The sequence below is a fragment of the Otolemur garnettii genome, unplaced genomic scaffold, assembly GCF_000181295.1.
Source record: "Otolemur garnettii isolate 467f Iridium unplaced genomic scaffold, OtoGar3 scaffold00091, whole genome shotgun sequence".
NCBI lineage: Eukaryota > Metazoa > Chordata > Mammalia > Primates > Galagidae > Otolemur > Otolemur garnettii.
The window spans coordinates 2,329,483-2,341,749 of NW_003852486.1; the positions used below are offsets into that span (position 1 = coordinate 2,329,483).

A 12,267-nucleotide genomic window follows, 5' to 3' on the forward strand; every position below is an offset into this window, starting at 1 on the left:
GAGAAAGTCTACAAGTCAGGGAGGGGGTGGGGGAACGAGAAGTAAGTCACAAGGCTAAAGGATGTGAGAGGCAATTTTTTTTTCTCTGAGGCAGAATTTGCATGCGGAAGGTAATTGTCAGTTGGAAAGGAGGAAGTCACTACAGCTACTGAGGTTTGCTGAAATCAGAGATCAAACACCAGCTCTACAAGTCAGGTTCCATCTCCCAGGGAAATGCTGCTTCTGCCATTTCAACTGTTAGCTGTTCTCCTCCCAGGTGCTGACAGTGAGGATGGTAAGAGTCACTCTGGCAGCTCCCTGCAGTTTTGCAAGGGTATTGGGTAACAGTAAGCTGCACTACCCACGTGCACTAGGAAAAGAGAGCCGTCTTCTGCCTCTCTGAATCTCGGGGATGGAGCCTAAATCCCTAGGGCAGTCACGTGTGTCAGCCTTTATGTGTTCTTCAGCATCTAGGTCCTGTTGTTGGGATCTTTTCCATTTCCATTCCTTCTCACTCCCTCCTGCTTGTTCCTTTCTCTTCACAGGCTTCCAGGGACCAACTTCTTACCATATTATCCAGATCACATCCTTTGTCAACAGCACCTGGGCAAAAAATCAACTTTCGGGCTGGTTGGATGATTTGCAGATTCACGGCTGGGACAGTGACTCAGGCACTGCCAGATTCCTGAAGCCCTGGTCCAAAGGCAACCTCAAGGAAGAGGAGGTTGCTGAACTGAATATACTATTCAGAGACTACATATTTAGATTTATACAAGAAATACAGGCAGGTGCTACTAAATCCCACATGGAATGTGAGTACATGACCCTGACTGGAAAGATTTTCAAGGATTTTATTCTCTCTCATTTTGCAAATTTCTAATGCCTCTGATCCTCCTCCCACTTTCTGCCCTACCCGACTGTGTGCACACACTCACCTATTGCAGTCACTCGGGCTAACGGTGCACCTCACACCTTATTGCATATTCTGGCCTCTTCTCGGACTCTTCTCTGAGAGATCCAGGCTTCCTGTAACCAACCCCTGCTTTGTCTTATGTGGACCTGGCCTCTCAAGGGCCCTTATTCTACTCCTGTTTAGAGTGACCTACACTGTGGCTCCTTCCTCTGATCTGCCTCTTCAGCCATCTTTTCCCTACACTGCTCCTGCTGTGGTCCTTTGGCTCATGCTGAAGTGCTGTGCTCTGGGCTCCCCACCCCCACTCCTACTATACCCCTCACACCTTCCCAATGCTCTTCTTTCTGGAAAGCTCTAAATGCTAAATTGGGGTTGGGTCATCATTTCATACCCACGGACTTCATCCCAACCAAAATCTAACATCCTAGGTCCTTTCCTCATGGTTTTGTTTTTCATTCATGTTTCATAACTTGTTCTCTGTTTTCTTTCTACCTAGACCCCTTTGAGATCCAGGGCATAGCAGGCTGTGAGCTACAGTCTGGAGGTTCCATAGTAAGCTTCCTGAGGGGAGCTTTAGGAGGACTGGATTTCCTGAGATTTGACGGTGATACCTGTGTGCCTTCCCCAGAGGCGGGCAGCAGGGCCCAGTATGTCTGCACAATAATCATGGAAAATCATGCACTCGTTGTGATTGGGAGGAGGCTCCTGTATGAAACCTGCCCCCGATTTCTCTCAGGAGTCCTCGATGCAGGGAAGGCAGAGCTGCAAAGGCAAGGTGAGTCCTGCTCTCTACTTCCCTTCCCACCACCTGCTCTGAGCTTAAGACTAGGAGGTACCCAAGGAGGATAGTAGTTAAGCAAAGAGTTGTTTGGTTCCAACAACCATGGAAGGGGTCACTGTCCAAACTTGTGTGTTTCTGCCTCCCTATCATCTCAATTCAAGTCCTGATAAGACACTCTCACTGCCCCTTCCTGCCACAGTGAAGCCCGAGGCCTGGCTGTCCAGTGGCCCCAGTCCTGGGCCTGGCCGTCTGCTGCTGGTCTGCCATGTCTCAGGATTCTACCCAAAGCCCGTGCAGGTGATGTGGATGTGGGGTGAGCAGGAGCAGCCGGGCACTCAGCACAGCGACCTCCTGCCCAATGCTGACTGGACATGGTATCTCCGAGCAACCCTGGATGTGGCAGCTGGGGATGTGACCGGCCTGTCCTGCCGGGTGAAGCATAGCAGTCTAGAGGGCCGGGACATTGTCCTCTACTGGGGTAAGAAAGATCACCATCCAGGTTGAACATGGGAGGAGGAGGTCCTCAGGCACAGAGGGAGGCACTGGGGAAGGAACAGTTTGACAGGTGAAGAGGGAGAAAGAGAGAGACTGATTCATTTCTGGGACACACATTCCAACAGGAATAAAAACAAAGGTTAAGTATGAAGGACCTGCAGATTGTGTAAGTTGGGGCTAGAAGGATCACAGGATGGTGGGTGGAATCAGGAATATAGAGAGGGAGGTGGGGATGACCACACTTTGGAAGCAAGTGAATTGGTGGTGCTGGCACACAGGTCTGCAAGGATGCCGGGAGATTCATGGCATGGAATGGGACATGACGTTCTTTTTTCCTTTACCAATTCCCAGGGCAATCCACCTCTATTACCTCAATCTGTTTGGCAATAATAGTGCCCTCCATCATCTTTTTGCTGTGCCTTGCATTGTGGTATATGAGACATCGGTAAGTTTGGGGTTTTTATTGCTCTTTCTTTTCTGTCCATGCTCCCACTCTTCGTCATCATTTTACTTATTTCATGACTTCAGTCACAATCTGTCCAGCAGACCATTTGCCCCCACATCCTTTATGCTGAGATATATATTTTTAGTCCTGTAAAAATACACAAAACAAAATTTACCATCTTGACCATTTTTAAGTGCACAGTGGAGTGACGTTAACTGCCTTAACGTTGTTCTGAAGCTCTATTTCTATTAAACATCACTCCTATTTCATTTACCTCACTCCTGGACTCTGGGCAGGAGCAATGTACTTTCTATATCTTTCTTTGCCAACTCTAGAAACATCACATAAGTGGACTCATACACATACAGTAACTATCATTTTATGACTGGCTATTTCACCTATTGTAAGTTCCCCGATGTTCATCTGTGTTGTAGCCTAGGACAGGGTTTCCTTCCTTTGTGGGTCTGACACATTCAGATCATCCATTCACCCACCTGTGCTCACTGCACTTGCCTCCACCTTGACCTGCTGTGGATAATGCTGCCATGAGCACAAGAGTACAAATATCTCTTATGTAGAGCCCTATATTGTGTGGTTTTAACAGGTCACATCACAATACGCCTTGAGTCCTCATCGTGTCTTCTCTTCCATTTGGAATAAGGACCAAGAAGGCCAGGATCCCACAGTCTCAACCCAGGAGTTAGTCTCATCACATTTCATCAAATGATTGTCATATTTTATCAATGTGGACTTTCTGTACATTGTAAAAAAGTTATAATTGCAGTACCAGTAGAAAATGATTTTAAACAGTCAGCATAATACAAATCTGTATGAACAGTATGATCTATCACTTATATATTAAAATGTGAGAAAGAATCCCTCAATTTAAAAGAAATATGGTATATACAATATAATAGAGACTTTTCTTTGGCTTTCTATTTTTTAAGTCTGCTTCTGCCTAACTATAATTTCTCAAAGTAAACTAAATGTACATATGCTGAGATAATTGTATTGCAAAGCAGGGAATTTTTTATATAGTTTCTGTCTGGATGACTTTCTCACCCTCAAAGCCCAGCTGAGGAGCTTCTTCCTCTAGGACAGTGCTTCTCAACCTTCTTAATGCGACCTTTTAATACAGTTCCTGTGGGTCATGACCCATAGGTTGAGAACCGCTGCTCTAGGAGGCCTTTCACACTGCTGCTGCCATGGAAGAAACCCTCCTTGTCTGATATCACCCACAGAACCTCTGTACTCAGCAGCCACAGCACTATAGTTATTTGGTGTTTCTTCCTTTCCTACCTTCAAGTTCCTTGAGGGCAGCACTGCCTGTTTGTGGATCCCTGGCAAGATCTCCCTGCAAATGCATTTTCCCAGTAAAAATTATCTGAATACTGACTGTCAAGTTGATGGTCTTCTTCCAGAGTCTTCTCCTTCCTTCCTTTTCTCCCTTTAGTTCACATTCCAGTTCTTCCTCTTCTTTCCAAAATATTTCCAACTTAGACAAAATCATTCTGATTTTCTTATTTCTGCTTTAAACTCCTCTGAAGAAAACCACTTTGTCCCTCCCACAACTATAGTCTACATTCAAAGAGTCATGTTGGTAGAATATTGCGTCTCATTTTTCCAGGGAGGATGAAAGAGAGGCAGGATGGGTGAGAAGTAATAGTTCAGGTGATTGGGACATACCCAAGGAGAAGAATTAAGAAGGCTGATCCTGTCCTTTGGGTCCTTGCTTGATATCTGTGCTATATCAGTGCAGTTGTATTTTGGATTTACATTTCCATTTATTCATTGCTTACTTTATGGTTTTCTAGAACTGTCCATCTTTTTTTTTTTTTTTTGAGATAGAGCCTCAAGCTGTCCCCCACCCCACCCCTGGGTAGTGTGCTGTGGCATCACAGCTCACAGCAACCTCCAACTCCTGGACTCAAGCGAGTCTCCTGCCTCCACCTCCCAAGTAGCTGGGACCACAAGTGCCCGCCACAACGCCTGACTTTTTTTTTTTTTTTTTTGGTTGCAACCATCATTGTTGTTTGGCAGGCCAGGGCTGGATTAGAACCCGCCACCTTAGGTGTATATGGCTGGCACCTTAGCCACTTGAGCCACAGGTGCCAAGCCAGAACTGTTCATCTTAAAACATCCAAATTAATTTGTATTGAAATAGTAAGGGGCCAGAAGATTTGAATTTTTTTTTTCAGACTTAGGAATGGAGGTCAGGGGAAATAGAAGTTTTAGAGAAGCCAGTGGTACTAAAAGCAATTTTCCTACCTATACATTTCAGGACAACATGGTCTTTAGAATTTGACAAGTGTAGAAAAAGGGTGAAAATATAGCTTTCTTCCCCTCTCCTATTAGTACACCTGGCTACATCTCCGAATTACATTCAGCTAGCACATCTTACAGTACAACCATGCTCTTGCTATGTGCCATGAACTATGTAATGTGAGTGAGCTATGAACAATCTGCAGCAACTGTACCTGGAACATTCCTAGAAAATTAAATTTCTAACCTCCCCCCCAACGTACTGAATCAGAAAATATGCATGGCAAGCATATGGCAGGCTAGAAGGTTCTCTCTGCTCACCTCTCTCATTACATCAGGGGAAAGAGAGAGAACCCAATCATATTGATGTGGGGAATCTACCTGGAGTTTTTGCTTAGGGGACACAACTAGGCAGTGGTGGACTGCAGGAGACAGCAGGAGGTCTGGAGCTGTGTAGGACTGACTCAGTAAACAAGTGCCTGGTAGCTGGTGGGGATCAGACGGCCCACCATAGAGGTCTGGGTTGGGGAGGGGACTTTTCTGCAAGTTTTGGATTTCAGCAGAAGCTGCACATTGAGTGGAAATCTTGGAAGAGTAAACAAACTCAAACAATGTGCAGCAACTGAGTTTGAATACTGGGTGGAGTGGATTTACCAGCAGCTTTTCTACTAGGCTGCCATTGTGGGAAGGACTGTGGGTAGGTTTGTCTGCAGGGGCTTAGAACAAGGCAGGCTCTGACACACCTGCTGAGATCTGGTTTCCACTCTTGAGGAGAGCTGAGTGGCTCCCACGCACTCCCAGGAATTATTGTTAGGGGGCACTGTGAGACTTGCCTCCTAATGATTCTGGAGAGTTTTAAGACCCCCTACCTGGCAGTGACCAAATGCTGAGGAAACAATCAGACACTCACCTAGGGCGACTAAGTCAGGATGGTAGGACCTGTATTTGCAGGAGTCCTCAAACTTTTTAAACAGGGGGCCAGTTCACAGTTAGAGGGTTGGACTATAGTTTAAAAAGACAGGCAGCGGCTAAGCAGGACAGCCTGCCAAGGCAAAAACACCCAGAGGGCCGGATAAATGTCCTGGGCAGGTCGCATGTGGCCCGGGGGCCATAGTTTGAGGATGCCAGATAGTGTATCTGTCGTGTGTTCTCCGTCTTCTAAAACCACAGCGCCACCTGGTGTCCTGGAAATATATTACTACATATATATTCCTATTGTAGTTGCTCCCTTCCACAAAATATATAATTTCTTTTTTTAGTATTTTTTCTATTCTTTTTCTTCTTTGTTGCTGAGGTTATTGTTGTTGTTGGCTATTTGAGTTTTTTATTTGTTTTGTTTTTTCTAACTTGGTTGTTTCTATTCTTAATTTCCATTTTTACTTTCTTCAAGAAAAAAAGAGTACTGTATTTTTGTTACAATATTTCAGCCTCATTTATTTTAATTCTCTATTAAATAATTCTCTATTTTAATTCTCTCCTTTTTTCTCTCTTTAAGTAGAGCCTTGTCTACTTTTTCCATTTGCCCACAAAATTGCTCATACAACAGCTAAGATATCCCCCTTTTTTTCTTTGCTTCTGTTTCCCCTTCCTTATTTCTCTTTTATCTGATACAACTGTATTTTTAATAGTCCTTATATATTCTTTGTTTTTCTCTTTTCTCTGAGTGCTAAAGTGCCATGGTATGGCATAGACAGCAAGGAGGGTAGGAGGTCACAGCAGTGCTCTGGCTTCAGGAGGTCAAGAGATCATGATCTAGGGAGTACTTCTATGTTTGGCCTTTGAGAAGACAGCATTGGAAAGTTTACACTACTAAATTTTTCTGTTTTTCTTTTCCCTCTCTCTCTTTTCTTTTTATTTCTAACTTTTGCAGAGGTAGTGTCTTGCTTTGCTCAAGCTAGTAAGGAGCTGCTGATTTTTAGGGACCCACCCAGCCCATCCCCCAAAATCCTTGAATTGCAGGCATTGCCATAGAACCATAATGAACAATACCACTTCTCCTGTCACTCTCTTTCTCTCTTTCTGTCCTCCTCTCCTATTCTTCAATCCTTTCTTTTAATCTCCTTTCTTTTCTCTTGTCCTTCTCTTTTCTTCTCTCTTTCTTCTTCTCCTCTTTCTCCCTGCTTGCTCTATACCCTTTTCTTCCCTTTAGTCTTATACCAAGAAGCCACATCAACACCTAAGCTCTGAGATAAGGTATTTTAAAGTGAAGGAGTCAGTAAAAAGTAATAGTGGGGCAAGGGAGTGAATGAGAAGAAAACACATATGAGGAGGAACCAACAGAAAAATGGTGGCAACATGAAAAGCCAAGAACTGAACAACTCCCAAGGGACCACATGACAGAAACTGCAGAGAACTCTACCTATAAATAATTAATGTAGTTGACAAAAAGGGAATTTAATATATGGATGAAGACAATAAAAAAATTGATAAGAAAGGAAAAAATAGAATGAAAAAAATAGATAAAAGACAAAGGAACATAGAAAGGATATGGCAGAGCTTAAGGAAATGAAGGAATCAATCAAAGAATTTGAAGATGCAGTAGAAAGTATCAATAACAGATTAGACCATGGAGAAGAAAGAATATCAGCGCTAGAGGATAAAGTTCAAGAGCTAACTCAGATAGTTAAAAAGACAGAAAAGAAGAAAGAGAGCAGAGCCATCACTCAGAAAATTATGGGACCTCCTGAAGCATTCAAAAATACTAATTTTAGAGATAACTGAAGGGGAAGAAAATAATCCCAAAGGAAAGGAAGCCCTATTGGAGGATATCATAAATGAAAACTTTCCAATTTTCACTAAAGATTCTGACACACTTCTTTCAGAGGGATATCAAACCATGGGTCACCTCAACTCAAACAGAGCTCTTCCAAGACACATTGTAATGAACCTATCCAAAGATAAGACAAAAAAGAAAATTTTGCAAGCATCTAGGAGCAAGCACTAATTGACCTATAAGAGCAGATCCATTAGGATGACAGCAGACTTTTCTTTTTTTTTTTTTTATTGAATGGTAACTGTGTACATTGATGCACTTTGGGGGTACAGTGTGATGTTTTCACACACAATCCAAGACACTTCCATCAAACTGGTTAACATAGCCTTCATGTAACTTTCTTAGTTATTATGTCAAAACATTCATATTCTACTCATAGAAAGATTCACTTGTACCCTTGCAAGATGAACCACAGAAGTGAACCCTCGAATCCCTCTCCCTCCACCCTCTCCCCCCTCCCTCCCCCCATATCCTTAGGTTGTTATTAGGTTATAGCTTTCATATAAAAAGGTTTAAATTAGTTTCATAATAGGTGTGTGTACATTGGATACTTTTTCTTCCATTCCTGTGATACTTTGCTCAGAAGAACATTTTCCAGCTCCATCCATGTGAACATGAAGGACGCAAAGTCTCCATCTTTCTTTATGGCTGCATAGTATTCCATGGTGTATATATACCACAGTTTGTTGATCCATTCGTGGATGGATGGGCACTTGGGCTTCTTCCATGACCTGGCAATTATGAATTGGGCTGCAATAAACATTCTGATACAAATATCTTTGTTGTAATGTGATTTTTGGTTGTCTGGGAATATACCTAATAAAGGAATTGAAGGGTCAAACGGCAGGTCTATTTTTAGTTCTCTAAGTGTTTTCAACTGAAACTTACCAATCTAGAAGGGAATGGTCATCTACCTTTAACCTTCTTAAACAAAACAATTTTCAACCCATAATTTTATATCCTGCTAAACTAAGCTTCAAAATCAAAGAAGAAATTAAATCTTTTGCTGATATACAAACATTGAGGAAGTTTTCCACAATAAGACTTTCTCTACAGGAAATACTTAGACCTATTCTCAACACTGATCTTTACAATGGACCACCAGCAAAGTAAAAACCCAGAAACTAAAGGTCAAAATTTAGCTTCCACAATGGTACAAAGGATAAAACTATGCAATGGACTTTCACAAAGTAAGATGAATGGAACTCCACCACACTTATCAGTTCTTCCAATAAATGTTAATGGCTTGAATTTTCTAGTAAAGATGTACAGACTGGCTTTTTGGATAAAAAAGCAAAAGCCATCCACAGTCTATCTCCAGGAAATCTACATAGCCTTGAAGGAAAAATTAAGACTCAGGACTAAGGAATGGAAAACAATGTTTCAGGCAAATGGAAATTAGAAGAAAGGAGGGGGTATAATCTTATTCTCAGATACGAGTTCTTACAGCAACTAAAGTTAAGAAAAACAAAGATGGCCACTGGTCAAGAGAACAATACAATAAGAGGGCATTTCAATTCTAAATATTTATGCCCCCAACTTAAATGCTCCTAGATTTATGAAACAGACTTTGATTGGTTTGACCAATATGATATCCCATAACAAAATAATAGCCAGGGACTTTAAAACCCCTCTGACAGAACTGGATGGATCCTTTAAATAGAAACTAAACAAAGGTACAAAGGACTTAAATGTGAACGTAGAACAAATGGGCATAATAAACATACAGAACACACTACCCAAAGCTAAATAATATACATTCTTCTCATCAGCCCATGGAACATACTCCAAAATTGATCATGTCCTATGACACAAATCAAACCTCAACAGAATTAAAAGAATTGAAATTATACTGTTGTGTGAAAGTTACTGGTGCAGTGCCACAGAGATTAAAACCTGCAATGAAATTGTATGGGAAATAAGGAAGGCTGTAGCTCTTTCATGGTATGCAACAACTTTATTTCTCCCACCAAAGCTCATATAGGCAATACTACACATACACACAATTAATCAACAAACATATGACTTAAATCTTAACTCCAGGTCTTAAACTGCCTGGTGCTTACAGGTCAATGCATTAACTGATAACCACTTCACTAACATTATCTAAAGTTATTCTTATGCTAAGTAATCAAAAACAAAACCAAAAAAACAAGGTTCTAGGGGAATAAGCTGTTTGAATGCTTGACTTTAACAGACCATCTGGAGGCAGTCATTCATCTTTAGGGAGTAGTCTGGAAATTCCTGAGATATACAGGTCCCTGCCTGCAGGCCTGCCCCCACGAAGCCAGGCCTTTATGTGACCAGAACTTTAGTCACATATGGAATTCTATCCAGGATCTTTGCTTTCTGACTCACAAAAGACTTCAAACTTGACTTCACAAAATGGAACAATTTAAAGGCTTATTTATAGGCTTTCTGCCTATATCATAGCTCATACATTCTGGGACTATAAGGCAATGAAGGTGGAACTCAACTCTAACAAAAACGTACATCCTCACACAAAGGTATGGAAATTAAGCAACCTTATGCTGAATGACAGTTGGGTCAAGGAAGAAATAAAGAAGGAAATTGTTAAAATCCTCCAACATAACAACAATGAAGCTACAAGTTACCAAAACCTGTGGGATACTGCAAAAGTAGTCTTAAGAGGGAAATTTATCACATTAGATACCTATATCCAAAAATCAGAAAGAGAGCACATCAACTAACCAATGAATTATGTTAAGGAGATGGGAAAAAAAGAACAATCTAATCCCAAACCTAGTAAAAGAAAAGAAATAACCAAAATTAAATCAGAGATTAATGAACTTGAAAATAAAAGATGAATTTTTTCATTCAAAAAATTAATGAAAAAAATTTGATTCTTAAAAAAAAATAAGTAAAATAGCTAGACATGATTTCTCATGCCTATAATCCCAGTACTGTGGGAGGCTGAGGAGGGAGAATTGCTTAAGCTCAGGAGTTCAAGACTTGCCTGAGGGAGAGTGAGACCCCAACTCATAAAAGCATGAAAAACACAGTTTGGCACCATGGCAAGCACCTATAATCCCTGCAGTTCCAGAGGCTGAGGCAGCAGGATGCCCATAGCCCAAGTCTGAGATTGCAGTGAGCTATGACGCCATTGCACTCTGCTCAGGGAATAGGGTGAGACTCTGTCTAAGCAACAAAAAATAATAAATAAATAAATAAACCTTTTGTCAGATTAACTGGAAGCATAAAAGTAAAATCTCTAATAACCTGAATCAGAAATAATAAAGGAGAAATAACAACAGATATCACAGAGATACAAGAAATTACTTCTGAATACTACAAGAAAGTCTATGCCCAGAAATTTGACAATGTGGAGAAAATGGATCAATACCTGGAATCACACCCTCTCTCTAGACTTAACCAAGAAGAAATAGATCTCCTGAACAGACCAATATCAAGCACTAAGAGCAAAGAAACAATAAAAAAATCTTCTACCAAAAACTACCCTGAACCAGATGGCTTTACACCAGAATTCTATCAAATCTTCAAAGAAGAACTTATACCAATACAGCAGAAATTATTCCAAAAAATTGAGAAGGAAGGAATATTCCCTAACACATTTCATGAAGCAAATATCACTCTGATACCAAAACCAGGAAAAGATCCAAATAAAAAGGAGAACCTCAGCCCAATTTCACTAATGAATAACAATGCAAAAATATTCAACAAAGTTTTAGCCAATAGATTACAGCTACACATTGAAAAATACATACATCAAGATCCAGTAGGCTTCATCCCATGGATGCAAGGCTGGCTTAACATTTGCAAATCCATAAAGGTAATTCACCATATCAATGGAAGCAAAAACAAAGACCATATGATCTTCTTAATTGATGCAGAAAACCCATTTGATAAAATTCAGCATCCATTTCTAACAAGAACACTTACGAATATAGGTACAGGTGGCACATTTCTTAAGCTGATTGAAGCCATCTATGACAACCCAGCTAATATCATACTGAACAGAATAAAACTGAAAGCTTTTCCACTTAGAACTGGAACCAGATAAGGATGTCCTCTATCACCACTAATATTCAAAATAGTGCTGAAAGTTCTAGCCAACACAATCAGACAACAAAAGAATGTAAAGGGAATCCAAATGGGACCAGAGGAGGTCAAATTCTTATTCTTTACAAATGATATGATCTCATACATAGAGAACCCCAAAGAGACAACCCAAAACTCTTGGAAGTGATCAAAAAATACAGTAATATCTTAAGATCTAAAATCAATGTCCACAAATCAGTAGCCTTAGTATAGGCCAACAACAGTCAAGGTGAGAAGCAAATCAAGGACACAATTCAGCTACACAAGTAGCTTCAAAGAAATACATGGGAATATACTCAACAAAAGATGTGAAGGATCTCTACAAAGAGAATTATGAAATCCTAAAGAAAGAAATAGCAAACAACAGTAAGAAATGAAAGAACATATTGCTCCTGGGTGGGAAAAATGTCTAATAATAGACATTAATAATTTAATAATAATTTAACAAATGGTGCTGGGTGAACTGGCTGGCAACCTGTAGAAGACTGAAACTGGACCCACACCTTTCACCATTAACTAAGTTAGACTCTCACTGGATT

The 12,267-nt window shown here is 40.8% G+C and overlaps 1 protein-coding gene across 1 annotated transcript; it reads left to right on the plus strand.

Moving 5' to 3' along the window:
* The first annotated feature begins 213 nt into the window (after nt 1-213).
* On the plus strand, nt 214-2,617 carry LOC100965744 (T-cell surface glycoprotein CD1b-like). The gene is made up of 5 exons (XM_012808498.1): nt 214-274; nt 525-791; nt 1,389-1,667; nt 1,873-2,151; nt 2,520-2,617. The coding sequence occupies exons 1-5, from the start codon at nt 214-216 to the stop codon at nt 2,615-2,617; spliced, it is 984 nt and encodes a 327-aa protein (XP_012663952.1).
* The last annotated feature ends 9,650 nt before the right edge of the window (nt 2,618-12,267 follow it).